Source organism: Trypanosoma brucei, chromosome 4 (assembly GCF_000002445.2).
Source record: "Trypanosoma brucei brucei TREU927 chromosome 4, complete sequence".
In the NCBI taxonomy this organism is placed as follows: Eukaryota; Euglenozoa; class Kinetoplastea; order Trypanosomatida; family Trypanosomatidae; genus Trypanosoma; species Trypanosoma brucei.
This window is the reverse complement of record NC_007277.1, coordinates 306,073-322,285: the sequence shown is the minus strand read 5'-3', so window position 1 is coordinate 322,285 and position 16,213 is coordinate 306,073. Positions and strand designations below refer to the sequence as shown.

At 46.4% G+C, this 16,213-nt stretch overlaps 5 protein-coding genes and 1 non-coding gene across 6 annotated transcripts, besides 3 other annotated features; 5 read left to right on the top strand and 1 right to left on the bottom strand.

The window, feature by feature from the left end:
- Positions 1–16,213: part of a sequence feature (sequence corresponds to BAC RPCI93-5E12) that runs on past both edges of the window.
- Positions 1,823–2,818, bottom strand: Tb927.4.1200 (expression site-associated gene (ESAG) protein, putative; the record flags this gene model as incomplete). Its single annotated transcript, XM_839177.1, has 1 exon — positions 1,823–2,818. The coding sequence occupies one exon, from the start codon at positions 2,816–2,818 to the stop codon at positions 1,823–1,825; it is 996 nt and encodes a 331-aa protein (XP_844270.1).
- Positions 4,013–4,220: a mobile genetic element.
- Positions 4,301–4,372, top strand: Tb927.4.1195. The gene has a single exon. It is a non-coding gene; the product is annotated as a tRNA-Pro (tRNA).
- Positions 8,198–8,226: a microsatellite.
- Positions 9,460–10,071, top strand: Tb927.4.1190 (hypothetical protein, conserved; the record flags this gene model as incomplete). Its single annotated transcript, XM_839176.1, has 1 exon — positions 9,460–10,071. The coding sequence occupies one exon, from the start codon at positions 9,460–9,462 to the stop codon at positions 10,069–10,071; it is 612 nt and encodes a 203-aa protein (XP_844269.1).
- On the top strand, positions 10,252–11,259 carry Tb927.4.1180 (hypothetical protein, conserved; the record flags this gene model as incomplete). The annotated part of the gene is made up of 1 exon (XM_839175.1): positions 10,252–11,259. The coding sequence occupies one exon, from the start codon at positions 10,252–10,254 to the stop codon at positions 11,257–11,259; it is 1,008 nt and encodes a 335-aa protein (XP_844268.1).
- Positions 11,466–12,485, top strand: Tb927.4.1170 (ankyrin, putative; the record flags this gene model as incomplete). Its single annotated transcript, XM_839174.1, has 1 exon — positions 11,466–12,485. One exon carries the CDS (start codon positions 11,466–11,468, stop codon positions 12,483–12,485), a length of 1,020 nt encoding a protein of 339 aa, XP_844267.1.
- On the top strand, positions 12,756–15,482 carry Tb927.4.1160 (hypothetical protein, conserved; the record flags this gene model as incomplete). Its single annotated transcript, XM_839173.1, has 1 exon — positions 12,756–15,482. The coding sequence occupies one exon, from the start codon at positions 12,756–12,758 to the stop codon at positions 15,480–15,482; it is 2,727 nt and encodes a 908-aa protein (XP_844266.1).

Here is a 16,213-nt window from a genome sequence, read left to right as displayed (position 1 = left end):
AATTAGACAACTTATCCTTGAGGAGGTGACGTGAGGCCGTTCGGAGTCGCATGCGAGACAAAATGACCGCGAAACATGCCTAAAATGGAATGCTCTGGAAAAAAAAACGAATACGGAAAATGTTTTTTTTTTTTTTTACATTGCTTTGGGATGCGGAGTGTTTTTTTCGGCGGATAGGTTTCTGACCTCAATCTTTCCGAGGGCTCTGGGTGCTATTAATAGCTCTTAGTTGTTACATTAATACTGTACTTACGCCTATGGTTCTAACGAGTGTTTCTTGTATAGTCAATATTAACAGACTGGCGCACAGTGAAATTTGCCTTGCGGATCATAAGTTTGACGTCTTTTCACTTACGATTAAACATAATGTTTCAATCTTGCATGGTAGCATTAAGAAAACAAAGGGAAATCCTGCCGTAACTTTACGCGAAACGGCGCAGCAACGGCAGAAGATTATGACAAAGTTGCCTCCTGTATTTGACGCTTAAAGTGGAACTCACCCAGCTCAAAACGAAAATAGTGGTGGATGAAATGAAGGGTTTCCTCCTGCACGGTGTGATTTCGAAAAGGCTTTCAAGGCTTGGGCCACAACAACAAAAAAAAAAATGGGGTAGAACCATTGCCAGCTCTTGGTGCGTGGAAGATTTGAATGATAGATAAAAAATTAGTCTTATGCTTCGTTTCGGACATAATAATAAATACGACGTGGGTCTCGCCTTCATGAATGAGCTTAATGGGAAAACAGAATATTAGCAAGAGAATGGCAACATTTTCCCATTTGTGCCAACAGATTGCCCTCCCTTCCGCCACAGCTATGAGACCACGTTCAAATGCGGTAAACTAGCATAAAAGGCTGCTACGGAGGTATGGGTGATACCTCACATCGCCTTTTAAGTACAAAACTTGGCTACATCGCTCACAATGCAATGCCGTTATAAACCACTCTTTTCTACTGCATCGTTCTTCCAACTTCCACGAACATACCTGAGAGATACCAACGGCAGCACCTGAATAATGATTTCCCCACATAAGTGTGACGTCAATAAGATCCATTGCTTTTACGTTGAGGAAAGAAACAGGAAGAATCGAACGACTGTTCCTTTTATGTACATTTGTACGCGTAGTAATTGTCTTTTTCATTTTCAAATTCTTCTAGCTTGGAAAAGAGACTAGATATACCTCTCCCCGAAAACTGTCTTGGATTCTATCGATACACTTAGCGAAATATCCAGACTTGTCAGCTCGCTCAGGAGGCACTCCAAGCCCCCTTTACCAACCATGTTCATCGTTCTCCAACCCACCGTCCACAGTCATTTAGCCAATGCATCGCTTTCAACACATTTAGACAGGGCAGCTAAAAACTGCTACTTCTTGCATCGGCGTTCCTCGAAAACAGTTAGGGATGGTACCGGAAACGTAGAAGAAGGTGTTACCCATATGTTTACGATGCTTCCTCATGGTATGATCCCACGCGGGAAACACATCCACGCTATGACCCCAGAGGAAACATCGTAACGCGGCAGCCAAGAGACACTACCACTACCAATGCTTCAATTTCATACCTTACAAACTTTAGCAATTCTTATAATAACAAACAAGCTCTGAAAGATAAGCTACAGGAAAGAACTTGTTTTGTACACGCACACTGTAAATACAAGTATTTGAGACGTTATAACATTACCACTTCACAAGGTTTGGACTTTTTTCCGTGGAAACACAACATGTCTGAAAAAAAATAAGAACATGGACGCGTGCGAACGCGCATAAAAGCATGTATGCAAACACATTATTGGGTAGGAGGAAATGTATATGAACATATTTGTCAGATGGAAGAATTAGCGGTGGTAACATTACCAGCAACATCAATGTCGAATAGCAGCGACGTGAAGTTGTTATGCACCTTGTTAAAGTGGGAGTGAAGAGAGGTGATATTTGACATTACTTCAAGAAGTACGGGAGGGGGCTGCCCGGCGGAAAAAGGTCCGATAAGGGGACCAAAGACATTTTGTACTTGGACCGTCAGCTGGAAAAAAATGGCTCCGTCTCGACTCTCCCCTCTCCACTTTATTGTGTCGCTCAAATTATTTACCGCACCATCCATGTACAATTTGTTCCTTGGTCGGTTCAAGCATTCACTTACATATCCGGGAGTCTTCAGCACATTTATTTCAAGGCACCCGTCCTTATACTTTTGAAGAGTATCGTCACTTACATTATCTCTCAAAGGACATGTGTGGTTGCCACAAGTCGTCGGGAACTCTGTAACACCAATGTTTTCTCCTTTACACTTTGCAGCTTCCTCGTCGCTGCCCTCTACCGCCTTAACATCATCCCACACAGTCCTTGTAATTTCTGCACTGGCCGTATAGTATCTATTTGCTTCCATGAGGGCAGTGGGCAACAGCTCTCTCACCACCCTCACACTTTCATTAACATCAGCAAATAATCCACCTACCTTAGCCACCAGGTCTCCCATTGTATTTCCATAAGATATAAGTTTTTCCAATTTATCATGTTTCCCTCCCATTGCATCACTAATAACACTCAAATATTTGACACTTTCACCTGCTCTCCCTTCCATATCATCCAATATACGAGATGCGTTCGCATATACTTCCTCATTCACAAGCAACTTCCTCTCTCCATTGGTGTATAATTTGTTTAGTGCATCCGAAAGGCAGCTGAGATAGCATACGGATTCATGTAAATTTTTAAAAGAATGATCATCTACCAGTCTGCAGCGACCTTCGTCTTCGGCCCCTTCGGTATAAATAACAAAAGATAGGAAGACCAACCATTCTATAATCTTGACTTTCATTACCTACAATTCCCTACCCAAACACACAAAAAACAAAATATAAACACTTTACCACCCAACAACAACAGATACAACACGTACAAAACAATGGTGAAAAAAAAACACTTCCACAATACTAAGTACGATCATACAACCAACACCTGTACAAGAGATAGTAAATTTACCGCAAGTTCCCCCCATATTGCGAATCATTCATCTACCACACCCTTGTCATCTCCACTTGCATTGTATTTGTTCCCCGTCTCCCTGAAAGGCCCACCTATCATCTGACTCCGGGGTAACAAAAGCGTTATTTCCAGGTCAGTAAAAGAAAGATAAAAAATGAGATGAAACCATTGTATACGCTAAAGTGACGACCTTGCATTCACCTTCGATTTTTCTACATTCCGTGAGGAAAAAGACTACAGTATTCTTGATTTTGTGGTATCAACAAAGTATTTCTTGTGCGTGAGAAACACCCAGTAGCACACACTATAAATGATACATACCCTTCAATTACAACACACTTCGTGCTCGGAATTAAAAACTTGTGTTTACCTTAATCTAGAACTCAACAACACCGGCAGTCTCTGCGCCCATTTATTACGATCGGTGTTCCTATACTTACAAAGATTCTTCCCTTGATGCTTAGGGGCTGCACATAGCGGGCTCATGTGACAAAACTCCTGTGACAACCTGGAAAAGTGATATATTTTTTAACCGTTAGTTCGGGGACCCTCTAATTGCACCCACTCTGGTGAACGCCACGCTCTCATCCATTTTTTTCTCCGTTTATCCTACTCAACACATACGGAACACTTTGGGTATACGCCTGAGCACAAAACTACTGGTTTTTCATTTTCCCCGTGCTCTAGTTCTACTTCTTGACCGGTGCAATAACTCAGCGCTACGGCCGCTGCAACAAACATAGTAGTACGTCTACGCCACCACCGAATTATTCCGGAAGTGAAAACACATCAAACATGCAGCACCCTCTTAAATGCCGCTTTACGCCCGTTCCACGCATGAGGAACAGTCAACAGCACCGCAGCTATTTCATTAAGCGCCGCCAACTACATCACCTTTTCGCTTCGGACGACAAACTCACACACATCTTTCACTCAGTCGAGAGACTACAGCTGCCACTGCAAGGTGAAAATTGCCTCATGAACACTTATCAGTCCAACGGAAACAAATCAGTGATTCATAGAACAAACTGCCGATAGCACGAGAACACGTGCCCAGGGCTCTACAAAAAAAAAATGTTCTCCATCACGGCGCGGCTCATCTCAGTGCTGCTCGGTGCCGTTGCAAAAGCAAAGCATTGTTCCCCATGAAAGGAATGCTGCTGGCTCTTGGCTTCCCCCGATGATACGGGGTACTGGACCATGGCACCACGTTGAGGTGGCCGGCATCGCCTCACCTGAACAAATGTCAACAACGACTGAACGTGGAAATTTAGGTGGCACCCAGAAGTATATTAATTATCGCCCCTGACGCGGTGGCCGTTTGGTCTAGTGGCATGATTCCTGTTTCGGGTACAGGAGGCCGCGGGTTCGATTCCCGCAACGGCCCGCTTTTTCCGCATCTAGTGGGAAGGGTGAGTGACGAGGTGTCGGCCTCGCCCTGGGGTTTCCGCTTTCGTCAGTGACGGAGTGTGTTCTAAAATACTTCCCCTCGTTTTTCTTTCCAATCCTTCATAAAGATGTACAAAGCTTTCACATTTTGTCGTAGGAAGCGCTAATGGCGACTTTTTTCTTCCTTTTCGGGAGAGGGCCCTGCAGTTATTTCCGCCACCTTTCCAATTTTTCCCCAATGCCGTTTGGAGATAGAGTGTGGCGGTGATTTCACACATCCTCTCATCAGAGGTAACCTCTTTCCCCGTTGGAAAGACACTGTGCCTTCAATAAAATTCGCGGGCGAAGCAAGTTCCAGCACCGCATTCGGATGTAACGTGGTGAGGATGGTGTGGCCTCAGAAGTGTGTCCACTCGGGTTCTACCGCGCCGTCCGAGGCTATCACCCCCATTGAAGCGAGTGACTGTACCTGCTTTTAAGCATATTTGGCTGCGTTCCCATCTTGCGCGTGAACTTAGCCCCTCTAAGGGTACGCCGCCCCCGCCACCATCAGGGGGCGATTACACCGAACTCCACACCCGTGTGTTTGTTGGCAGATGCTCCTGGGAGTTTTTTTTCACCTCGAACAAATACAGTTTTCCTCACCTATTTCTCTGTTTGAATATTTCCTAGTCTTACAGAAGTATCTGTTGCAGCGGGTCCGCCTTGCGATGCCTGGATAACGGTCCCCATCTGGAACACAGTGATTGCTGGCTTCTGCTATTCCAGGTTAAACGCGAGTGGTCAAACTCGTGCCTTTATAAGCGATTGGAAGAATCGTGCTTGATTTCCATGGTGCTGGCGAAGTGTCACGGTCCTTTCAGGGCATTTTCTTCCATTGTGCCCCTCCTCATTAGGTTAGTTTTTTTTTTTGTAGTGCTAGTTACGTTTGTGTTCTTTCCTTGGTAATGTATCTTCCTGCACTTGATCCATGCAAAGAGTCGGAAGCGGAGATCCCAATGATGGTTTGGTGCGGTGGGTTACAGAAGGTTTCGGGTGTGTGTGTGTGTTTCTGTGGAAATTCATTTGAGGGTCTCAACCTCAGCTATGAGGTGGATGGAGAATAGTAGAGTTTTTTTTAAAGCTTTGCAAATAGAAGTAGGGGAGGTGAATATCATCATTTCTCTCCCGCTTCCTGACCCATTCTGTGTCATTCCCTCCTTCAGCTGCCGCGGTTTTTAAGTCTTGGGCGGTAATTCGACATAGTTGGTGCAATAGGTCTTAACCAGCTATTACCAGGAACTTATTTATGTTGGCCATGAAGCAGGCGCTGGGGTTACGGCACCGCCGTCGCCACGTGTCGCTGACATCACGCCGTCACTTCGAATAACATGTGTCGGTACTCGCGGAAAGAATTGCAGTGTTGGTGTGATTAACTGATTCTGATAACCGATCTGCATATTGGGTACAATGTAGGTACCACACCACGAGTGGTAATGAGGTTACGTGTGTTCTACCACCCCATGTGTTCAATGGGACTTTCTGGGAGCAACACTATGACAGAAGAACTGTTCTTTGTCATTTTTTTAAAGAAAAAAAAGTAATAAGGGACATCATAGTGGACTGTTCAGTCCGTTATTTGTCTTGTGGACTGGGAGAAGGTAGGTTGTGGAAACGTACTTGTGTGTTTATGATCATGTGATTCTTTCAACAACGAAGGGACATAACTTGTTGATTCGTTGAGAAGTTTGGGCATTGTTAGCATTTGTACCGGCTACCAGTGCTACTTTGTGATGCGACCAATGTAACCGTTTGAACCTGTGTTATTTGGTCTTAGTTTGCTTTATTGATGCATCTGCTATGTGTCGGCGTGCACGTTCTTCCGCGGCGCACCACACATTATTTTCTGTGTATGCGTAGTAGTGGAAATGTGTTTTCAAGTTACTGTTTATATGGTTTCCGGAGCGGCAAGATGCTGCAAGGATGAAATTCGTGAGCCTGATTCTGCTACTACGTTCTTTGTTGGATCGTATGTGCACATTCCCCTGTTTCTTCCGCTTGTTTTTTTAAAACCATCCGTCAAAATTGTGCAATGCAGTCGTGGTCGTCGCCGTTGAAGGGGACCATACAATGTGCTGTAAAGTATCCTGGACTTTTGTGGGCGAGGTGTGAAGGGGTTGCGAGCTTCATCCAGTAGCGCCCTATCTCGCGGCGAACTGGTTGTAACCAGTCCGAAGCGAAGGTATTAGTGTAGTGAATGTACTGATTTTTGTGACGTGGCACTTCTGTATCCTTCTTGCGTGGTGGATGTTAGGTTGTGCCGGTGACTTTCCCCCTTTTGGCTGTTTGGAGGTTCAGTTGTATGTGCGGTCCTTTCAATCCTCTTGGAGCGGGGATATCTGCGAAAGCCAAGAATGTTTTTGTGTTGAAGTCAAAATGAAGGTTACTACGGTTTGTTGCTTATTATTCAACCGTTTTGCCCATCGGTAAGCACATAACTGACCCGACATATGGAGAGATGGGAAGGGGAGGGGGTGACAGTGGTGCAGGCGCTAACAACTTCTGTGAGCGCCCTCACTTGTACGCCATTTGCATCAGCAACTCTTTTTGATGTTTGGTTTTGTACAAGGGTTCCGAACGCTTGACTATGCGTTCGTAGTGATGCGCTGGAATTTCATTTTTGAGGGTTCACCACCCCAATGCCTTACTACCTTTGCGCGGACTGCGCTTCCCTCGAGTGCTGGGCTGTACATACGGCCATCCAAGAAAAAAACTTCCTTGACCCCGAAAGGCTTGGGTTGAGTTGTGCATAAGAAGAGCTTACGCACTGCTTTGGTACGTGAGGCACATTTTTCACTCAGCATTTTCAATAATCGATGCTATTAGGGACGCTTTTACGTCTTTGTTTAGGCTGGTACCCTTAACGGTACGATTTTTTTTTAAAAAACCGTGTAACAGTTGCTGTAATGTGGTGTTAGGGGTTGCTGATGCCACGCGACGGTTGTGGTGATGAAGCTACTCTTCACAGCAGCGATACTATAACCTTTTGCGCTTCTGGGTCAATTAGAATGAGTCAGATCTTTTTTTTTCCTGTAGGAGCGTCTGATGCATTCGTTTGTTTCCCTGATTAACTTTCCAGTTTTATCCCCAGCGCTGGGAGTTGGGTGATCACAGCTGTGGGATATATGTCACAGCCTAGCTTCCCCGTTTTTTAAGTTCAAATTGTTCTGCTCGCTTTCTACTTTTGAATGCAGCAGTGTGTGAAAAGAGAAAAAAACAGGATTGGATCGTCGGCTAAATATGTGAGAGCTTCACAGTTTTGCACTACGTCGGCTGGAGGTTGTAGCGGCTCGGAATTTGCTGTTCCAACTCGTCGTCTTTATGGAGGTTGATTTGAAGGATGAAGACGGACTCTGGAAAGTTTTGCGGTGATTCCCGCACTGTATTTCCTTTATGTGATCTTTCACTGCGGCGAACGGTTGACAACAAAATTTTATTCTTTATCGAGTGCTGCGCCTCACTGTCTTCATTCAAGCTACAATATACACTTATAAGTGAGTACGTTGGTTTTTTGTTCAGATATTTTCTTTTTCTCTTTGTTTAATTATGTGGGTTCACCCTTCAAAGGAAGGGGTAAGATGCCGTTCTGCTTACTAGATAGAACCCAGCATCTCACATTTTGTTGAATATCCGCTGGGATAATGTTGCCTTCTCTTGTCAACTTGGACTGCCTTTTCCCTTGAAGTTGCCACACTTACTGCCACTTATGTCGCTTTAAGTGATTGATGGGAAGGTGAAAATGTCCCTTACCCTTCCGCCTCACTTTAAGGATGGTGCCATTTTGGTGTGTGTGTGTGTGTGTGTGTGTGTGTGAAGCAAATGTGTGGTTACCTAATGATCAAGCGGCCCCTCAGTGCGTTTTTATGATTTGCCGTGTTTGCGCGTGATTGCATTTTTTCCCTTTTGGTGGTGGGGTGGTGGGGAGGATCCATTCACCGAATTTAACGATTGTTGACGTCCTGCTCAACCGCAGCTAACCATTTTTATGCCGCTGAAACTAGAGAAAAAATGCTGTATCTGTCACCCAAGCCAAGTTGAGCGCCAAGAACTTCCCAATGACGTAAATGTGTGTGGGGTGGTAGTGAGTTTGCCTGCTTATTATGGGCGTGCCGCGTGTTTCCACAACGCGGAGATTTGGTGCCATGGGTGTAATCAACTTGTTGAGGGTGATGGGAAGGGACAATGTCTCATTCAGGCGGTGTAATAACAGAAGAGCGGGGAAACCATTATTGCGGCTCTCTCACATTCGCTTGTGTGTACGAACTTTCCCTCCTTTTACCAACTACTTGAAGGCACATCTTTCTCAAACCCGTCGTCGGTTTGATTGCGCAATGCGACTTGTATTTTTCGGACATGGTATTACTAATATTTGTACATTGGTTCATGAAGCCAACTAAAGGTGTCATATACCCCTTTTCACTGTGATGGTGCGTGCGTGCGTGCGATTTGAAGAAGCGCACTTGTCTGCCGTGCTTCCTTTTCGCCATTCTAGTTGAATGGTTTGCTCTCCACGACCTGAGAGAGATATGCCATTTTTCGGAGGTTGCAGCATCCACCGTTTACGCCACCAGCAGTCGCTTCTCTACCCCACCGTCGTTTTATTTATTTATTTGTTTTTTTGAGGTGGTGCAAACCTTCAGCGGCACCTTTAACGTTTTCTTTTCACTCCTTTGCCTTTTCCTATGTTGTCTAAACAGATTTGTCGTTTAAAGGTACCAGCAAAACGTTGGAGGTGCTAACCAGGAAAATCTGACACGGGGGTGGAACGAAATCAATTATGTTGCATAAGCACGTATGCACAACCCTTTTTATTTTGCACGATAACATCCCAGTACTTCACTGTGGTTAGTATTGAAGGAGTGGATGGGTTCCGATTGGTGGGGCTTCAAAAAATGAATTTAGTTTTTTATAAAAAACTTCTTTACGCACATTAAAGGTACTTGAACCTTTTGTCATTGCCACGAAAACAAAGGTTGCGTGCACTTTTTTCGTACTGAGTCTCATTAGCTCGACGTCAAGATCTGATATCACTCGCCACCAAATCAAATGGTGGATGTTCATCGAAAGGAAGGGGGAGGAATTGGAGTATCATGGGTACGTGCAATTGTGTTCGTGTTGTTAGTATATGTAATAAGTGTGACCGTAGATTTTTGCTACAATGTTTACTATGACAGAGAGGCAGCGTTTCAGAACGTCCTTAACTGCTCACTACAAGTGTTCAGGTCAAATAGCGTAGACTGCTGGTTGCAGAATGGTACGCTCCTCGGGTCCGCGCGTCTGGGGAGGCTGCTACTATGGGACGCTGATCTAGATATCGGGTTCGTTCAGGCGAATCATACCGAAAAACTTCAACTACTCATGAACGAATTGGATTCGAAGTGCTTTGGTGCTAGGTCGGATCGTCGACGGGGGGTCAGGAATCCACTTCTTGTGTTTAGGAAATGTACAGAAAGGATTTGCGCTGAGTTTCATGAAACGTCGATTAGCAATGGCATAGTAACCACCGGTGATGGCGCTTCTCCGCAAAGGGAGTTGTTTCCTCTTAGGACATGCACAATTGGTGATGTAGTTGCCCAGTGCCCCTATAATTCGTCGTATTACCTGAGAGAAGCATACGGCAGCGGGTGGCTGACAGCATCGCTGCTCGAATTTTTTTAGGGAGGAAATATTAGTGCTTATGTTGTTAAAGCTATATCACGCGGTTATTCTTTTAGTGAACAAAACCATTTTTAATTTGCTAGCTCAACTAAACTTTTGTTTTCTCTGCTTGAGTCCACGCGGGTTGTTTTTGTTTTACACTTGTTGGAACGATTGTACGTACGCGCAACGAAAGTTAGGATGGCAAAGAAGGAAGTTGTCTGGCTTGGTACACCAACAGAGGCGGATGGAAGTGAACTTTCCTCACCGTTCACGTCAAGGATTGGTGGTTCAGCTGTTTTGTTTCGAGAGGCACCAACCTATAGCATTTTCAACTGTCCTAAATGTAGGAGTTCCCGGTGGGTATCACTGCTGACACAAATATATGCACCCCTGGATGTGTACGACCGTATAGTGTACGTGCTTATTTGCTCTTCCTGCAGCGAAGGAAAAGGTAGTTTCTGCTTTGCAGTCCGTTCACAGAACTTCAACCCATCTTATGTCCAGTCTTCACCTGCCCCTGTTGTTGGCGGTGGGGAAGATGAGGGCATTACATTTGTAGAAGATGGTGACTGGGGTGATGATGATCCTAAATACGTGGACGAGGGTCCCAATGAAGTATGCATTACAAACCTAACCTGTACGACGATGGCGGATGAATGTAAGGTGGGCTCGCCAACTCAATCCACTGATGTCTCTTCGGTTCTTGTGCCCCACGGGACAAAAGTTCCTGTTGAGGGTTTTTGCTATCCGTGTTTCGTGCTCAATATATTTGAAGAACCACCCAAACCGAAGCTATGCTACGGCACTGTCCCAGATCAGTTGCTCAAGGCGCAACAGACGTACGGCGAAGATGCTGTGGAAACAACCGTGGTCGAGGATGAAGATGAACCTTTGGCGGAAAAACTTCTGAGGAAGTATGTGGACCGAATAGGTAGGGTTCCTTCTCAGTGTGTCCGATGGGGGCCCGGCCAAAAGCCGCTGCGCTCTTCCCCAGCTCCGATAGTTATCCCGAGATGCCCCCGTTGCTCGAATGAAAGACGGTACGAACTACAGCTCACGTCCCCAATCATTTATTTTTTGACTAAGGGAAAAGAGGAGAAGGATCATTCTCTTCATTTTGGGAGCGTGTTGGTATACACGTGCGGTGGAAACTGCAATGTACAACCCTACTCACTGGAGCACTGTGTCGTTGAGGACGAAGTGTAGCAATTTTACTCTTGGGTATGAGGGCCTTTCGTGTTGAATGTGCTGTTAATTGAGTTGCGAATAAATATGTTTTTGCGCCACCTGTTAGCTTCCAGCTGCCCGAGAGTTTCTGGCTCCGTTTATTCGTACAGTGTGGCAAGCGCACTGACACGCATGTCTATACCTTTCCCGTCTGTTGTTAGGTAAAAACGCGACTAAACTTATAGATGGAAGCCGCCTTTGATGCAATTGACCGCCAGGACCATGGTACACTGCGTCGCACCTTGTCGTGTGGCAACGTAAATACTACGAACTCCGACGGATACACGCCACTCTACTACGCATGCATGAAGAAGGGGGTAGGTGTTAGCACCGTCAAGGAGATTCTGCAGCTGGGGGCGCAAACAGATTTAAAGGGTTCAGATCTTGAAACCCCGCTGTACATAGCGTGCTTTAACGGAAAGAGGGATGTTGCGCAGCTGCTGCTGGAAAGGGGTGCGAATCCTAATGTGGTAAATGGCGGCGGCGGAGAGACTGTCCTGCATTTGGCTTCCCGCATCGGTGACGCTGCTCTCATTGAGATCATATTAGCAAAAGGAGGTGATATTAATGCCCGTAACAGTAGGAAAGAAACTCCACTGTTCGTTGCAGCTAAAGCGGGATTTCACGAGGTCGTGTACCGCCTGCTTCGGGCGGACGCGAAGACTGAAGTTTGTGACATAGATGGGAAAAGTCCTCTCTATATTGCATCCGAAAGGAACATGAAGCACGTGGTTATTCTTCTTAAAAGCGAGGCGAAGGATCTTAATATAGCCAAAGCCGCTGCTGACGACATTCTTCGGTCGATCCCAGCACCTCTAAAAACCACGGAGGAAATTCGTGACGAGGCGGCACTGGAGGGGTCAGGTGTGTGGAAAATAAAGCATGAAGTTATGGCAAAGGAAGTGAAGAAGGAGATGAAGCCTCTTGATATTATTGAAATAGTAGTACCTCATCCCAGAGGCGACGTGCGAGACCTCCTTGGTGGCGCTGGGTCCAGGGGGCCTTGCTTGTCACTCGAAGAAGTGGGATACGACGCGCCACCAGTGGTACCTCCATCTTTGAGAAACCTCCCGCCCGTGAAGCCGCAACGCATCGGTGGAACAATGATGCGGATTGGTACCAGTATAGATACCATGGGTGTGGAGCCGGTTAGGATAGATACTGTTCCCGGTGACACCATGGAATTTTCTCTACGTAGGGATTAATATTTGTGTAAGGGACCCGGTTTTTGGTACCAATGGTTGAAACACTTTTTTATTGCTTGATTTAACTGCTGCGTCAGAGATTTTGTGGTTTGCCGAGTCATCATGTTATTTTCTTTTCCTACCTCCTTCACTTTGTAAGGTGGTTGGGGTCCCGCCCAACATTTTCCCAGGATTTCAATACCTACCTCATACAGTTGAGCCTGTTGTTTAGTTCATCATCTGAAGGGGTGTGCTTTCTTCAATATCAGCTACTCCCAAGGTGGCCTAACGATGCGTCATCTCCACACCGCAAAGATACTTCTGTTAACCGTTGTGTCATGCGTTGCAGGCTGGTGTTCTACTTGTATAGCACACGCTAACACAGGTAAAGTGGGCGAGGCACGGACATTGAAAGCAGTGCGCAGAAGCAACAGAGCACCTCGGTTTCCTGTCGAAGGCGATGGCGGCCTCCACAGAACCGATACTCAGCTCAAGACTGGCGCCCAAGGACGTCAGGAGGCGGACGAGAACAACGTGGGCCGCGGCAGCCAAGTGATGAGAGCCAAAAACCACAACGAAGAGGAGAGGGATGCAGCACACACCACCAATGGATCAGCTCGTGTAAAGCCGCCAGATGACAAGGAAACTGAGGCACAGCAACCTGATGATAATGAAAGTGAACCACAGCAACCTGATGATAAGGAAACTGAGGCACAGCAACCTGATGATAAGGAAACTGAGGCACAGCAACCTGATGATAATGAAAGTGAACCACAGCAACCTGATGACAATGAAACTGAGGCACAGCAACCTGATGACAAGGAAACTGAGGCACAGCAACCTGATGATAATGAAAGTGAACCACAGCAACCTGATGATAAGGAAACTGAGGCACAGCAACCTGATGATAAGGAAACTGAGGCACAGCAACCTGATGATAATGAAAGTGAACCACAGCAACCTGATGACAATGAAACTGAGGCACAGCAACCTGATGACAAGGAAACTGAGGCACAGCAACCTGATGACAAGGAAACTGAGGCACAGCAACCTGATGATAAGGAAACTGAGGCACAGCAACCTGATGATAATGAAACTGAGGCACAGCAACCTGATGATAATGAAACTGAGGCACAGCAACCTGATGACAAGGAAACTGAGCCACAGCAACCTGATGATAAGGAAACTGAGGCACAGCAACCTGATGATAAGGAAACTGAGGCACAGCAACCTGATGATAATGAAACTGAGGCACAGCAACCTGATGATAATGAAACTGAGGCACAGCAACCTGATGATAATGAAACTGAGGCACAGCAACCTGATGATAAGGAAACTGAGCCACAGCAACCTGATGATAATGAAACTGAGGCACAGCAACCTGATGATAATGAAACTGAGGCACAGCAACCTGATGATAAGGAAACTGAGGCACAGCAACCTGATGACAAGGAAACTGAGGCACAGCAACCTGATGATAAGGAAACTGAGGCACAGCAACCTGATGATAAGGAAACTGAACCACAGCAACCTGATGATAATGAAACTGAGGCACAGCAACCTGATGATAAGGAAACTGAGGCACAGCAACCTGATGACAAGGAAACTGAGGCACAGCAACCTGATGATAAGGAAACTGAGGCACAGCAACCTGATGATAAGGAAACTGAACCACAGCAACCTGATGATAAGGAAACTGAGGCACAGCAACCTGATGACAAGGAAACTGAGGCACAGCAACCTGATGATAAGGAAACTGAGGCACAGCAACCTGATGATAAGGAAACTGAACCACAGCAACCTGATGATAATGAAACTGAGGCACAGCAACCTGATGATAAGGAAACTGAGGCACAGCAACCTGATGATAATGAAGCTGAGCCACAGCAACCTGATGATAAGGAAACTGAGCCACAGCAACCTGATGATAATGAAACTGAGCCACAGCAACCTGATGATAATGAAGCTGAGCCACAGCAACCTGATGATAATGAAGCTGAGCCACAGCAACCTGATGATGATGAAACTGAGTTGCAGAAACGTTATGAGAGGGATGGCAAGGTCTCTTTAGAAGAGACCAGAGAGGATGGAACGGATTTTGTTGTGCTTTTGAAGCAGTTGGCTGACGACGCGAGCGCACTCGCCAGCCTGATTGGTGACGATGTGTATAATATGAGGGGGCGCTGCGTTGTTCAGAATCAATTGGTGCCCGAGTGCCGTGAAGGTGTTATGAAGCTTAGGCAGGTTGTGGCGAAAATCGTGGACACTGTTGGATTAACCGACGAAGCAGTTCAAGGGGGTCGAGATAAGTCTGATTTTTCGGTTGGTGGTTGCCGCTGTACCGCCAGTGATAATACCACTGTAGGTGATAGTCACGGCAATACACCTGCTCCAGGGCAGTCTCAAACCCTCGATGCTAACCCGTTCGCTGGTGGTGATGTGGGAACTTACGGAGGCGAAACGTCTTCGATAAATATGAGCACACTTTTTTTCACAGTTATTAGTATTGTTGCTGTCAGCGCGTCTGGATTTTTGCAACAATGCTGGAAGCAAAGGAGACACTTTAAAACGGAAAGGGTATCAGCGAATGAAGTGCAATTCCAATGTGCTGGAAGGGTTTCAACGAACCTGCAGCATCATGGAGATCAGGCGGCTGAAGTCCACCCTATTAAAGGTGGACCACAGAGTGGTCCCGCGGAACTATTTCCGGGTGCTGCAGCAGGCGTGTCGGCCCCACTGCCCCCTGTGGTGAATCTTGCGCCCGTTCCAACTTCTGCCGTGAAACAGCTAAGCATGGGGCCCAGTAAGACTTCGTTAGCACATCCAAAACCACCAACGGCAGCAAGCGCGGGGTATCCCGCAGCGCCACTGAACTTCACGCAGCGTCACCAAGCTGGTTCTCCGCAGCCCACGAGACACGTTTGGGGTGGCGATATACCTCCTGTCGTCGAGGGGAAGAGGGATTCTTCAGACGACCCGGACGTGCTCGTCAACCCTTTCCTTAAAAAATGGTCGTGATAGAGTATCGACGTCCGGTGCGGGTACCGATCCGCAGGGTTGCTGTTTCGGTGGTTAACCTCGCAGCATTTTTTATTGCTTAATTCACGCACTTGAGGTGTCGGGACGGTGTAGAGTATCACAAAACGCCCCTTAACCGTACCCAGTTCAGTGGCCTTGGTTCTATCACTAGCTCAGTTTTGTGTTGTTTGGTCGGTCTTGCGCGCACAAATTCGCGACATTCGGTCGAGATGGTACATTTAAATGGTTGATATGTTCATAGGCGTTCGATGTTTGTACTACATAGCTTCATGTACACCACGTGTGTGAGTTCGGGGATTACCTAGGCTCTAATTGGACGATCTTTGCCGCACATTAAGGCGCTGTATTGTCGTAGGTGACCACCACTTGGTTTTTGTTTCAACCCTACGTCGCACCCTTCGGTCAGTTGCTGGACGTAGACTCTCAACTCATGCGCGATTAAACTCGTTTTTTGCGCGATGGTCAACGGCTCTGTTGCTATATGGGCTCGTACTGGGCTTAGGCGTAGCTATGGTGCTACTGCGGTGAAATATCCCTTGTTGTGCCTTTCGCTTTTACCCTTTATACGTCGTCTGTCCCCTTCGCTTTGCAACGGATCCTCACCCCTGCTATATGGCTTGGTAAGTCTGCTTTTGAACAGTACGTACATGGATATCGTTTCACAGGTGTGAACGGGGGCTGGTATTACCTTGGTTACATGTTGTTCATTC